The sequence below is a fragment of the Oncorhynchus mykiss genome, chromosome 18 (genome assembly GCF_013265735.2).
Source record: "Oncorhynchus mykiss isolate Arlee chromosome 18, USDA_OmykA_1.1, whole genome shotgun sequence".
NCBI lineage: Eukaryota > Metazoa > Chordata > Actinopteri > Salmoniformes > Salmonidae > Oncorhynchus > Oncorhynchus mykiss.
This window is the reverse complement of record NC_048582.1, coordinates 69,470,346-69,484,263: the sequence shown is the minus strand read 5'-3', so window position 1 is coordinate 69,484,263 and position 13,918 is coordinate 69,470,346. Positions and strand designations below refer to the sequence as shown.

General features: G+C 45.1%; 1 protein-coding gene across 11 annotated transcripts in view; it reads right to left on the bottom strand.

Moving 5' to 3' along the window:
- Positions 1 to 4,623: 4,623 nt before the first annotated feature.
- The window catches only part of LOC110496778 (protein spire homolog 1), a 104,359-nt gene continuing 95,064 nt past the window's right edge, over positions 4,624 to 13,918 (bottom strand). For 4 of the 11 annotated variants that reach the window (XM_036953631.1, XM_036953632.1, XM_036953622.1 and 1 more), the window contains 3 exons: positions 9,186 to 11,412; positions 7,351 to 9,126; positions 4,624 to 6,154 (listed from right to left, as the gene is read on the bottom strand). In XM_036953631.1, the coding sequence (XP_036809526.1) occupies positions 11,151 to 11,412 (262 nt within the window). In that variant the 3' untranslated portion in view covers positions 4,624 to 6,154; positions 7,351 to 9,126; positions 9,186 to 11,150. The remainder of the gene's footprint in view (positions 6,155 to 7,350; positions 9,127 to 9,185; positions 11,413 to 13,918) is intronic. The other 7 variants (XM_036953630.1, XM_036953626.1, XM_036953627.1 and 4 more) reach the window with 7 other exon arrangements.

The following is a 13,918-nucleotide window of genomic DNA, read 5'->3' as shown; positions in this document are numbered from 1 at the left end:
TGTACGCCGAGGAACTTAAAACTTTCCACCTTCTCCACTGCTGTCCCATCAATGTGGATAGAGGGGTGCTCCCTCTGCTGTTTCCTGAAGTCCACAATCATCTCCTTTGTGTTGTTGACGTCTCTCAAAGAACTTCATGATGACAGAAGAGAGTGCGCCTCGGCAATAGTAATTTAGTTCATTTACCTTAGCTTTCTTGGGAACAGGAACAATGGTGGCCATCTTGAAGCATGTGGGGACAGCAGAGTGGAATAGGGAGAGATTGAATATTTCTGTAAACACACCAGCCAGCTGGTCTGCGCATGCTCTGAGGATGCGACTAGGGATGCTGTCTGGGCCGGCAGCCTTGCGAGGGTTAACACGTTTAAATGTCTTACTCACGTCGACCACGGAGAAGGAGAGCCCACATTCCTTGGGAGCCACATCGATGGTACTCTATTATCTTCAAAGCAGGCGAAGATGTATAGCTTGTCTGGGTGCAAGACGTCAGTGTTCGCAACGTGGCTGGTTTCCCCTTTGTAATCCGTGATTGTCTGTAGACCCTGCCACATACGTCTCGTGTCTGAGCCATTGAATTGTGACTCGACTTTGTCTCTATACCGACGCTTTGCTTGTTTGATTGCCTTGGAGGGAATAGTTACACTGTTTGTATTCAGTCATGTTTCCAGTAGCCTTGCCATGATTAAATGCAGTGGTTCGCGCTTTCAGTTTTGTGTGAATGCTGCCATCAATCCACGGTTTCTGGTTAGGAAAGGTTTTAATAGTCACAGTGAGTACAACATTTCCGATGCACTTGCTAATAAACTCGCTCACCGAATCAGCGTATACGTAAATGTTGTTGTCTGAGGCTATCCGGAACATATCCCAGTCCACGTGATCAAAGCAATCCTGAAGCGTGGAATCAGATTGGTCAGACCAGCGTTGGATAGACCTAAGCATGGGCTTGACCTGTTTTAATTTGAGCCTTTAGGAGGGGAGCAACAAGATGGAGGCATGGTCAGACTTGCCGAAGGGAGGGCAGGGGAGGGCTTTGTATGCATAGTGGAAGTTAGAGTAGCAATGGTTCAGAATGCTACCAGCTCATGTCGCGCATTTGATATGCTGATAGAATTTAGGAAGCCTTGTTCTCAGATTAGCTTTGTTAAAATCCCTGGCTACAATAAATGCAGTCTCAGGATATATGGTTTCCAGTTTACATAGAGTCCAGTGAAGTTCTTTCAGGGCCATTGAGGTATCTGCGTGGGGGGGATATACACGACTGACTATAATCAAAGAGAATTATCTTGGTAGATATTGTGGTCAGCATTTGATTGTAAGGAATTCTAGGCCAAGTGAAGAAAAGGATTTGAGTTCCTGTATGTTGTTATAATTACACCATGAGTTTTTAAATCATAAGGCATACACCCCCGCCCTTCTTCTTACTAGAGAGATGTTTGTTTCTGTCTGCGCGATGCATGAAGAAACCGGGTGGCTGTACCGACCCTGACAACATATACCGAGTGAACCATGTTTCCATGAAACAGAGAATGCTACAATCTCTGATGTTTCTCTGGCCCTAACTTCATCCACCTTGTTGTCTAGAGATTGGGACATTGGCGAGTAATATGCTCGCAAGCGGTGGATGGTGTGCTCGCCTTCTAATTCTGATCAGTAGTACGCTCCATCTGCCTCTGCTGTGGCAACCATGTTGTTTTGGGTTGCCCTCTGGGATAAGATCGCATGTCCAGGGTGGAGGTCCGAAAAAAGGATCAGCTTCGGGAAAGTCGTATTCCTGGTCGTAATGATGGTAAATTGACATTGCTTTTATATCCAGTATTTCATCCCAGCTGTATGTAATAACACTTGAGATATTCTGGGCTAACAATGTAAGAAATAGTACACAAAATAATCCATAAAAAAAACGAATAACTGCAGTTTCCTAAGGACCTGAAGCGAGGCGACCATCTGTCGGCGCCATCTTCTGTCAGAAGATGTCTGAAAGTGTTTAAACAAATCAAAATATTTTTTATATTTGAGATTCTTCAAAGTAGCCACCCTTTCCCTTGATGACAGCTTGGCATTCTCTTGGCATTCTCTCAACCAGCTTCATGAGATAGTCACCTGGAATGCATTTCAATTAACAGGCGTGCCTTAGGTCATTTGTGGAATTTCTTTCCTTCTTAATGCATTTGAGCCAATCAGTTGTGTTGTGACAAGGTAGGGATGGTATACAGAAGAAAGCCCTATTTGGTAAAAGACCAAGTCCATATTATGGCAAAAAAGCAAAGAGAAACGACAGTCCATCATTACTTTAAGACATAAAAGTAGGTCAATCCGGAACATTCCAAGAACTTTGAAAGTTTCTTCAAGTGCAGTCGCAAAAACCATCAAACACTAAGATGAAACTGGATCTCATGTGGACCGCCACAGGAATGGAAAATCCAGAGTTCTCTGCTGAAGACGATAAATTCATCAGATTGCAGCCCAAATAAATGCTTCACAGAGTTCAAGTAACAGACAACACTTATTATGCATTTGGGTCCCATGGTTTTTATATGACCAATCATATCTGAACAAGGCAGTTAACCCACTGTTCCCCAGTTGGCCGTCATTGTAAATAAGAATTTGTTCTTAACTGACTTGCCTAGTTAATAAAGGTTAAACTAAAAAATATATTTAAGAAATATTGAGTCGTTCCAATGACGAATTTGACGTGAGCCACCCGTCCCTGGTGACTTTCTTCACCAATGAGGTCTGACAAAACATTACGGTGGAAGCAAATGTAAGTCATTATAATGTCATAACAAGTCAAGCAAAACATTTACAATTAAGAGGAATGTGTTAATGTAGAGGCAAATGATTGTGCATATATTTTTCTCAGAGTTAATTTATGAAAATTGCTATTTAGCAATTTGTTTTCAGTCAAATCCAATACCAGGTGTATCAAACTCCATTCTTTGAATGATACTGTGTCTGCATGTATGTATTACAATTATACACTTCAACAGTGTTTACCACTCCTGCTCCTGGGACATCAATGATTACACATTGTAACTATGCAATAGACTAGAAACATGATTTAAGTAAAGGCTGATTTGTAATTCATATATACAGAAAAAAAACAGTACACTACACTTCCTATGCATATCTAACTCCCTTCATCTGCAGTAATCTGAGGAGGTTCTCCCAGCCATATGGACGATTGAAAACAGGGCAGTTTGTTTGTCACCAGAGCGGTCGATTTGCTGCAAAGAACCACTACTAAAGGACACCAATAAGGGTGGCTACTTGGAAGAATCTCAAATATAAAATATATTTTGATTTGTTTAACACTTTTTTGGTTACTACATGATTCCATGTGTTATTTCATAGTTTTGATGTCTTCACTATTATTCTACAATGTAGAAAAAGGTAAAAATAAAGAAAAACCCTTGAATGAGTAGGTGTGGCCAAACTTTTGACTGCTACTGTATATAGTCACATGTATTTAGCATATTTTACCTGGATATGGTCCCATCAGGTTTACCATCAGAGGGAATGCCTCGTCTCCCACAAAGACGTTGGCTGTGTTTGAGTCCCCAGCAAGACATAGGGGTGTCTGGGTGGTACCTTCCATCAGGACCCACGTTGATCATGGTGGAGTGGTACCTTCCATTTCGGACTGCCATCAGGACTATAGAGAAAAAGCCCTAGTAGTTGTACTAATCGCTGCCTGAGTTTGCCAGATCTCTAATCCCAAACAGGATTCGCTGCCTGAGTTTGCCAGATCTCTAATCCCAACCAGGATTTGCTGCCTGAGTTTTCCAGATCTCACATCCCAAACAGGATTCGCTGCCTGAGTTTGCCAGATCTCTAATCCCAACCAGGATTCGCTGCCCGAGTTTGCCAGATCTCTAATCCCAAACAGGATTCGCTGCCTGAGTTTGCCAGATCTATAATCCCAACAGGATTTCCATCAACACTCCTGCACAAAACGGAGAATTGCAACGATCTCCAAAATCTCTGCCGATTTCTGCCCATTGTGCCTGATTTGTAGGATGGCCCTCTATTTTCAGATGCTTGTCCTCCCTTTGCTTTTAATGTGATATCAATGGTTTCTGCACTACTTTAATTATTCAGTGATATCAATAACTGATACTACTACACTACTTAAAACATTTAAATAAAATTTAAATATATATATATATTTTCGTTATTTTACCAGGTAAATTTACTGAGAACACGTTCTCATTTACAGCAACGACCTGGGGAATAGTTACAGGGGAGAGGAGGGGGATGAATGAGCCAATTATAAACTGGGGATGATTAGGTAACCATGATGGTATGAGGGACAGTTTGAGAATTTAGCCAGGACACCGGGGTTAACACCCCTACTCATACGATAAGTGCCATGGGATCTTTAATGGCCTCAGAGAGTCAGGACACTCGTTTAACGTCCCAACGGCACCCTACACAGGGCAGTGTCCCGAATCACTGCCCTGGGGCATTGGGATATTTTTTTAGACCAGAGGAAAGAGTGCCTCCTACTGACCCTCCAACACCACTTCCAGCAACATCTGGTCTCCCATCCAGGGACCGACCAGGACCAACCCTGCTTAGCTTCAGTGATTTCATGCAGTGATATCAATGGCTGATACTGCGTAGTAGTGATTACATTTTTATTTTACTGTTGAGCTGACACATGATACAATACTGTAATTTATTAAAACAGGAAAGATTTTGGTTCAACCCTGCAGAGCATGAATACTACAACACAGAATTCAAACAGAGATCATTTTATTGGCATAAAAAAAAATAATTATAGCATGCACACCATTGCTTCCTCACTGGAATCCATATGGTCCAATGGAATATTTTATGGGAGGTTGATATTGACGTTAGTAATGTCGGTTATGTGTTATAATTCTGATCTTTCTACCGCAGTTAGTTTAAGAGGTCAGAAAATAAATAAATGATGAATAGGGAGAGTGTGTAATAAATGTATGAATAACAATGTGTCCATGTATTGTATGAAGGTGGATGGTGCGCGTGACATGGATAGTAAGAGTGACAAAATAATTTACAGGGAGCATTAAAATTCCGTATACGTAGATTTAGATTGCATGTGAAATAAGAGTTAAAAGACATTATACCCTGTACATTCAGAAAGCTGTGTTTTAATGACACCTGCTACCAAACCCCAAGATCTAGCATACTCAATTAACCCTAGGATACCATCACCATTAACCCTAGGATACCATTAACCCTAGGATACCATCACCATTAACCCTAGGATACCATCACCATTAACCCCAGGATACCATCACCATTAACCCTAGGATACCATTAACCCTAGGATACCATCACCATTAACCCTAGGATACCATCACCATTAACCCTAGGATACCATCACCATTAACCCCAGGATACCTAGGATACCCTCACATTAACCCTAGGATACCATTAACCCTAGGATACCCTCACATTAACCCTAGGATGCCTTCACATTAACCCTAGGATGCCTTCACATTAACCCTAGGATGCCTTCACATTAACCCTAGGATGCCTTCACCATTAACCCTTGGATACCATCACATTAACCCTAGGATACCATTAACCCTAGGATACCATTAACCCTAGGATACCATTAACCCTAGGATACCCTCACATTAACCCTAGGATACCATTAACCCTAGGATACCATCACCATTAAACCCAGGATACCATCACCATTAACCCTAGGATACCATCACCATTAACCCTAGGATACATTCACCATTAACCCCAGTATACCATTGACCCTAGGATACCATTAACCCTAGGATACGATCACCATTAACCCTAGGATACAGTCACCATTAACCCCAGGATACCATTAACCTTAGGATACCATTAACCATAGGATACCATTAACCCTAGGATACCATTAACACTAGGATACCATCACATTAACCCTAGGATACCATTAACCCTAGGATACCATCACCATTAACCCTAGGATACCATCTCACCACACTGACTTCAAAAGATGAAACAAACAAAAGATTAAGAAATTAAATTAATAAAGAGAATGAACTTCAAAACAACAATACATTGGTCCAGTAAAAGTGCTATTCAGACCTGTTTGGTCTAGAAGGACTATCTGGTCTGATCTCAGAGGTCCATCTATCTGGTCTGATCTCAGAGGTCCATCTAACTGGTCTGATCTCAGAGGTCCATCTAACTGGTCTGATCTATCTGGTCTGATCTCGGAGGTCCATCTATCTGGTCTGATCTCAGAGGTCCATCTATCTGGTCTCATCTCGGAGGTCCATCTACCTGGTCTGATCTCGGAGGTCCATCTACCTGGTCTGATCTATCTGGTCTGATCTCGGAGGTCCATCTATCTGGTCTGATCTCGGTCCATCTATCTGGTCTGATCTCAGAGGTCCATCTATCTGGTCTGATCTCAGAGGTCCATCTATCTGGTCTGATCTCAGAGATCCATCTATCTGGTCTGATCTCAGAGGTCCATCTATCTGGTCTGATCTCGGAGGTCCATCTACCTGGTCTGATCCAGGCCTGACTGATCTTGGAGGTCCATCTATCTGGTCTGATCTCGGAGGTCCATCTATCTGGTCTGATCTCGGAGGTCCATCTACCAGGTCTGATCCAGACCTGACTGGTCTCAGAGGCCCATCTATCTGATCTGGTCTCGGATGCCCATCTATCTGATCTGGTCTAGGAGGCCCATCTATTTGATCTGGTCTAGGAGGCCCATCTATCTGATCTGCTCTAGGAGGCCCATCTATTTGATCTGCTCTAGGAGGCCCATCTATCTGATCTTCTCTAGGAGGCCCATCTATCTGATCTGCTCTAGGAGGCCCATCTATCTGATCTGCTCTAGGAGGCCCATCTATCTGATCTGGTCTAGGAGGCCCATCTATCTGATCTGGGAGGTCCATCTATCTGGTCTGATCCAGACCTGACTGGTCTCGGAGGCCCATCTATCTGATCTGGTCTAGGAGGCCCATCTATTTGATCTGGTCTAGGAGGCCCATCTATTTGATCTGGTCTAGGAGGCCCATCTATCTGATCTGCTCTAGGAGGCCCATCTATCTGATCTGCTCTAGGAGGTCCATCTATCTGATCTGGGAGGTCCATCTATCTGGTCTGATCCAGACCTGACTGGTCTCGGAGGCCCATCTATCTGATCTGGTCTAGGAGGCCCATCTATCTGATCTGGTCTAGGAGGCCCATCTATTTGATCTGGTCTAGGAGGCCCATCTATCTGATCTGGTCTAGGAGGCCCATCTATCTGATCTGGTCTCGGAGGTCCATCTACCTGGTCTGATCTCGGAGGTCCATCTATCTACTCTGATCTATCTGGTCTGATCTCGGAGGTCCATCTACCTGGTCTGATCTATCTGGTCTGATCTCGGAGGTCCATCTATCTGGTCTGATCTCGGAGGTCCATCTACCTGGTCTGATCCAGACCTGACTGGTCTCAGAGGCCCATCTATCTGATCTGGTCTCGGATGCCCATCTATCTGATCTGGTCTAGGAGGCCCATCTATTTGATCTGGTCTAGGAGGCCCATCTATCTGATCTGCTCTAGGAGGCCCATCTATCTGATCTGGTCTAGGAGGCCCATCTATTTGATCTGCTCCAGGAGGCCCATCTATCTGATCTGCTCTAGGAGGCCCATCTATCTGATCTGCTCTAGGAGGCCCATCTATTTGATCTGGTCTAGGAGGCCCATCTATTTGATCTGGTCTAGGAGGCCCATCTATCTGATCTGGTCTAGGAGGCCCATCTATCTGATCTGGAGGTCCATCTATCTGGTCTGATCCAGACCTGACTGGTCTCGGAGGCCCATCTATCTGATCTGGTCTAGGAGGCCCATCTATCTGATCTGGCCTCGGAGGCCCATCTATCTGATCTGGCCTCGGAGGCCCATCTATCTGATCTGGCCTCGGAGGCCCATCTATCTGATCTGGCCTCGGAGGCCCATCTATCTGATCTGGCCTCGGAGGCCCATCTATCTGATCTGGTCTGATCCCAACAGGAGATGACAATCCAATATTACAAATAAAATAAAAATACATCTTTAAGATAATATTAATGGAAACACATCAGGTATAATACATTTTGGATACAGCATGTAGACCACTGGAGGACGGGCTCGTGGTAATGGCTTGTTTCCATGTGGTTGGCTCCGTTCCATCCATTATTATGAGCCGTCCTCCCCTCAGTAGACTCCACTGATGTACACAATCATATCCCACCATTCTGAGATCCTATTGGTCAGCTAAAACTTGTAAAAACAACAGATTCTGTTTCTAGAATCTCCCGTATCACCTTCCTCACCAAGTACTACAGGTCCATAGAATGACCTGGCATTCAGACAGGAGGGGAATTTAGTTTGGCACCAGGCTCAGAAAAAAAAATACATCATAGTAAACCCACCCAATCATTTAACCTCTGAACACTTCCTGTTTCCCGGCCAATTAGATCTGCAGCTGGGGCAAATTTATTGGGAAAAGAAAAAAAATTATTGGCTAGGGCTGGGGAGTGGCAGAGTTTACCATAAGCATGTCATTTGGTTTAATTTTATTGGCTGGGGCTGGGGAGTGGCAGAGACTACCTTAGGCATGTCATTTGGTTTCATTTTATTGGCTGGGGAGTGGCAGAGACTACCTTAGGCATGTCATTTGGTTTCATTTTATTGGCTGGGGAGTGGCAGAGTCTACCTTAGGCATGTCATTTGGTTTAATTTTATTGGCTGGGGCTGGGGAGTGGCAGACACTACCTTAGGCATGTCATTTGGTTTAATTTTATTGGCTGGGGCTGGGGAGTGGCAGAGACTACCATAAGCATGTCATTTGGTTTCATTTTATTGACTGGGGAGTGGCAGAGACTACCTTAGGCATGTCATTTGGTTTCATTTTATTGGCTGGGGAGTGGCAGAGACTACCATAGGCATGTCATTTGGTTTCATTTTATTGGCTGGGGAGTGGCAGAGACTACCTTAGGCATGTCATTTGGTTTCATTTTATTGGCTGGGGAGTGACAGAGACTACCTTAGGCATGTCATTTGGTTTAATTTTATTGGCTGGGGAGTGGCAGAGACTACCTTAGGCATGTCATTTGGTTTCATTTTATTGGCTGGGGAGTGGCAGAGACTACCTTAGGCATGTCATTTGGTTTCACTTTATTGGCTGGGGCTGGGGAGGCGCAGACACTACCTTAGGCATGTCATTTGGTTTAATTTTATTGGCTGGGGAGTGGCAGAGACTACCTTAGGCATGTCATTTGGTTTCATTTTATTGGCTGGGGCTGGGGAGGGGCAGACACTACCATAGGCATGTCATTTGGTTTCATTTTATTGGCTGGGGAGTGCCAGAGACTACCTTAGGCATGTCATTTGGTTTCATTTTATTGGCTGGGGAGTGACAGAGACTACCTTAGGCATGTCATTTGGTTTAATTTTATTGGCTGGGGCTGGGGAGGGGCAGACACTACCTTAGGCATGTCATTTGGTTTAATTTTATTGGCTGGGGAGTGACAGAGACTACCATAGGCATGTCATTTGGTTTCATTTTATTGGCTGGGGAGTGGCAGAGACTACCTTAGGCATGTCATTTGGTTTCATTTTATTGGCTGGGGAGTGGCAGAGACTACCTTAGGCATGTCATTTGGTTTAATTTTATTGGCTGGGGCTGGGGAGGGGCAGACACTACCTTAGGCATGTCATTTGGTTTAATTTTATTGGCTGGGGCTGGGTAGTGGTAGGCATTTTATTTCTATGGAAACTGGAAATTAGCTTGTTAAGACCTGACTGATGGCTCTATTGCCTGTTAGACAATGGCTTTGTCCCAAATGGTAGTGCACTATGTAGGGAATAGGGTGCCTGGGGCACAGCCGAAGGGCCTGTTCTTCCTGAGAGTAACAGAAACTAGTCGTTTGTTAATTAACATCTTATCTCTGGACGGGGACTAGAGGTCTCACCGACCGACCACACTACTGTTAAATATATATCATCTTGGCTCTACCTCGGTGATCTCAGCATCTGCCTGATTGTTCCTTCAACGCCTCTAAATATTATTCACATAACATGAGAATAAGTAATGGTTCAGTACTCTAGTTGCTCATCTATACTGTGGTAGACAGTTCAGTGATGTACTATTATACTGTGAGGCAGTTGTCCTGTCAGTGGCTAGCTAGTCGTCCATCCACAGCTGTATCAATACACTAACCCAATGGTTCCTGAGACTAGGGGTTAGGGGACGAGAACCCATGCCGAGTTAGGGGTTACACCATTTAGGGTGCCTCTTTTCACCACTTCTTGAAAGGGACCTACATAACATTACAGGGTAGTAAAGAGAGAGAGGAATTCAGATCGTTAAACAAGCAGGTGGAATGAATACAACCTTGTTTAGTTCTGTTGTCAATCTGGAGACAGTGTGTAATCAGTAGAACAACAAATCCAAACGGTCTATTCCACAACTCATGGACTGACCATCTGTCTAGAACCATTACAGGTAGGTAGTATATACTAACACACTGACCATCTGTCTAGAACCATTACAGGTAGGTAGTATATACTAACACGTCTTCTACAATGGCCATCTCTATCATTATTACACAGTGATGAGCAGCACAGAGCTGAGACATTATGATAGCGGGTCAAGGGGCACCCTATTCCCTATTCTACTTTAGACCAGGGTCCACAGAGTAATGTGACAGCCAGGATCCACAGAGTAGTGTGACAGCCAGGTCCAGAGTACTGTGACAGCCAAGGTCCAGAGTACTGTGACAGCCAGGGTCCAGAGTACTGTGACAGCCAGGTTCCAGAGTACTGTGACAGCCAGGTTCCAGAGTACTGTGACAGCCAGGGTCCAGAGTACTGTGACAGCCAGGGTCCAGAGTACTGTGACAGCCAGGGTCCAGAGTACTGTGACAGCCAGGGTCCACAGAGTACTGTGACAACCAGGGTCCAGAGTACTGTGACAACCAGGGTCCAGAGTACTGTGAGTCATGCTAAATACCCCACACAGTGACATGAACTCTGATGTAGTGCACTACCAGGGTCCATGGTCAAATGTAGTGCACTATCTAGGGAACAGGGTCCCCCAAGGAGCGGACGAGAGAGCGAGAGGTCTAACCCTAAAACTAAATCTGGTTGATGGTCCTCTCAGAGCATCTGTAGTCTAAACCTGGTTGATGGTCCTCTCAGAGGGTCTGTAATCGTCTGTGTTAGGTGAAGACAAGTAGAAGGACTGGGTCTTCCTCTTCAGACAGGCTCGCTTGGTGGCCAGGGTTAGAGAGCGCTTGCTGCTGGAGATTATCTCAGAGATGAACTTCTTACAGTTGATGCAGACCTCCATGGTACACCAGTCGTCGGTCAGCTCTTTGGGAAGATCCAGCTCCGGCTCGTCACGAGACCCCTCACTGCTGTTGTATTCAGATAACCTGGGGGGTGGAGAGTACTGTTAGCCAGCCTGCCTGTTGTGTTCAGACAACCTGGGGGTGGAGAGTACTGTTAGCCAGCCTGCCTGTTGTGTTCAGATAACCTGGGGGTGGAGAGTACTGTTAGCCAGCCTGGCTGTTGTGTTCAGATAACCTGGGGGTGGAGAGTACTGTTAGCCAGCCTGCCTGTGTTCAGATAACCTGGGGGTGGAGAGTACTGTTAGCCAGCCTGCTTGTTGTGTTCAGATAACCTGGGGGTGGAGAGTACTGTTAGCCAGCCTGCTTGTTGTGTTCAGATAACCTGGGGCTGGAGAGTACTGTTAGCCTGCCTGCCTGTGTTCAGATAACCTGGGGGTGGAGAGTACTGTTAGCCAGCCTGCTTGTTGTGTTCAGATAACCTGGGGGTGGAGAGTACTGTTAGCCAGCCTGCCTGTTGTGTTCAGATAACCTGGGGGTGGAGAGTACTGTTAGCCAGCCTGCCTGTTGTGTTCAGATAACCTGGGGGTGGAGAGTACTGTTAGCCAGCCTGCTTGTTGTGTTCAGATAACCTGGGGGTGGAGAGTACTGTTAGCCAGCCTGCCTGTTGTGTTCAGATAACCTGGGGGTGGAGAGTACTGTTAGCCAGCCTGCTTGTTGTGTTCAGATAACCTGGGGGTGGAGAGTACTGTTAGCCAGCCTGCTTGTTGTGTTCAGATAACCTGGGGGTGGAGAGTACTGTTAGCCAGCCTGCTTGTTGTGTTCAGATAACCTGGGGCTGGAGAGTACTGTTAGCCAGCCTGCCTGTTGTGTGGGAGGTGTTGCTAACATTTGCAATAGCAAATTTCAATTTACCCCCCAAAAGTGACTGCGTTTGTGTCTTTTGACATTCTATTCATGAGAAAAAAGAAGAAACCTGCACACTACTCTTTAATAAGATTTACGTATTGGTCTCAAGGCCTTGCTCAGAGCTTTTGTGAGTTTTTTTAAATTAGCACCCTTATGTAGACATAGCTCCACCCACATCCGTTCCACACATAGAATGGGGTTGGAGTCGAGGGAAAAGAAGTGTAACCAAATATAGCAATGTACATTCCATAAATATTCTAATAAAGTGTGTACATAAAACAAATTAAACACGTCTGGAAAACCACAATGAGGACATCGACCCATCAAGCAAGTGTTCATAAATCATTGGGTACAGCGCCAGAAAATCTACAGAGGAATCTGAAATGGTGGCATTATTTAATGTTCACATTTACAACACAACTAGCCAGAACAGCAGTTCAACTAGCAAGAACAGCAGTAACTAGCCAGAACAGCAGTTCAACTAGCAAGAACAGCAGTAACTAGCCAGAACAGCAGTTCAACTAGCCAGAACAGCAGTTCAACTAGCAAGAACAGCAGTAACTAGCCAGAACAGCAGTTCAACTAGCCAGAACAGCAGTAACTAGCCAGAACAGCAGTTCAACTAGCCAGAACAGCAGTTCAACTAGCCAGAACAGCAGTTCAACTAGCAAGAACAGCAGTAACTAGCCAGAACAGCAGTTCAACTAGCCAGAACAGCAGTTCAACTAGCAAGAACAGCAGTTCAACTAGCAAGAACAGCAGTAACTAGCCAGAACAGCAGTTCAACTAGCCAGAACAGCAGTTCAACTAGCAAGAACAGCAGTTCAACTAGCAAGAACAGCAGTTCAACTAGCAAGAACAGCAGTAACTAGCCAGAACAGCAGTTCAACTAGCCAGAACAGCAGTTCAACTAGCCAGAACAGCAGTTCAACTAGCCAGAACAGCAGTTCAACTAGCCAGAATAGCAGTTCATAATTAAGGCCTTCAGGAAGATATGCCAGCCGCGAGTTGCCCAGTGATGCGAGCCTACCAGACGAGCTACATGCCTTTTAATTTCGCTTCGAGGCAAGCAACACTGATACATGCATGAGAGCACCAGCTGTTCCAAACGTAGCCAAAGTGAGCAAGACCTTTAAACAGGTCAACATTCACAAGGCTGCAGGGCCAGACGGATTACCAGGATGTGTACTCAGAGCATGCGCAGACCAACTTGCAAGTGCCTTCACTGACATTTTCAACCTCTCCCTGACCCAGTCTAATAACACGTTTCAAGCAGACCACCATAGTCTCTGTGCCAAAGAAAGCGAAGGTAACCTGCCTGAATGACTACCGCCCCATAGCACTCAGGTCGGTAGCCATGAAGTGCTTTGAAAGGCTGGTCATGACTCACATCAACACCATTATCCCGGAAACCCTAGACCCACTCCAATTCACATACCGCCCCAACAGAGTCACAGTTGATGCACTCAATCACACTCCACACTGCCCTTTCCCACCTGGACAAAAGGAACACCTATGTGAGAATGCTGTTCATTAACTAAAGCTCAGCATTCAACACCATAGTACCCTCAAAGCTCATCACTAAGCTAAGGACCCTGGGACTAAACACCTCCCTTTGCAACTGGATCCTGGATTTCCTGACAGACCACCCCCAGGTGGTAAGGGTAGGTAACACCACATCTGC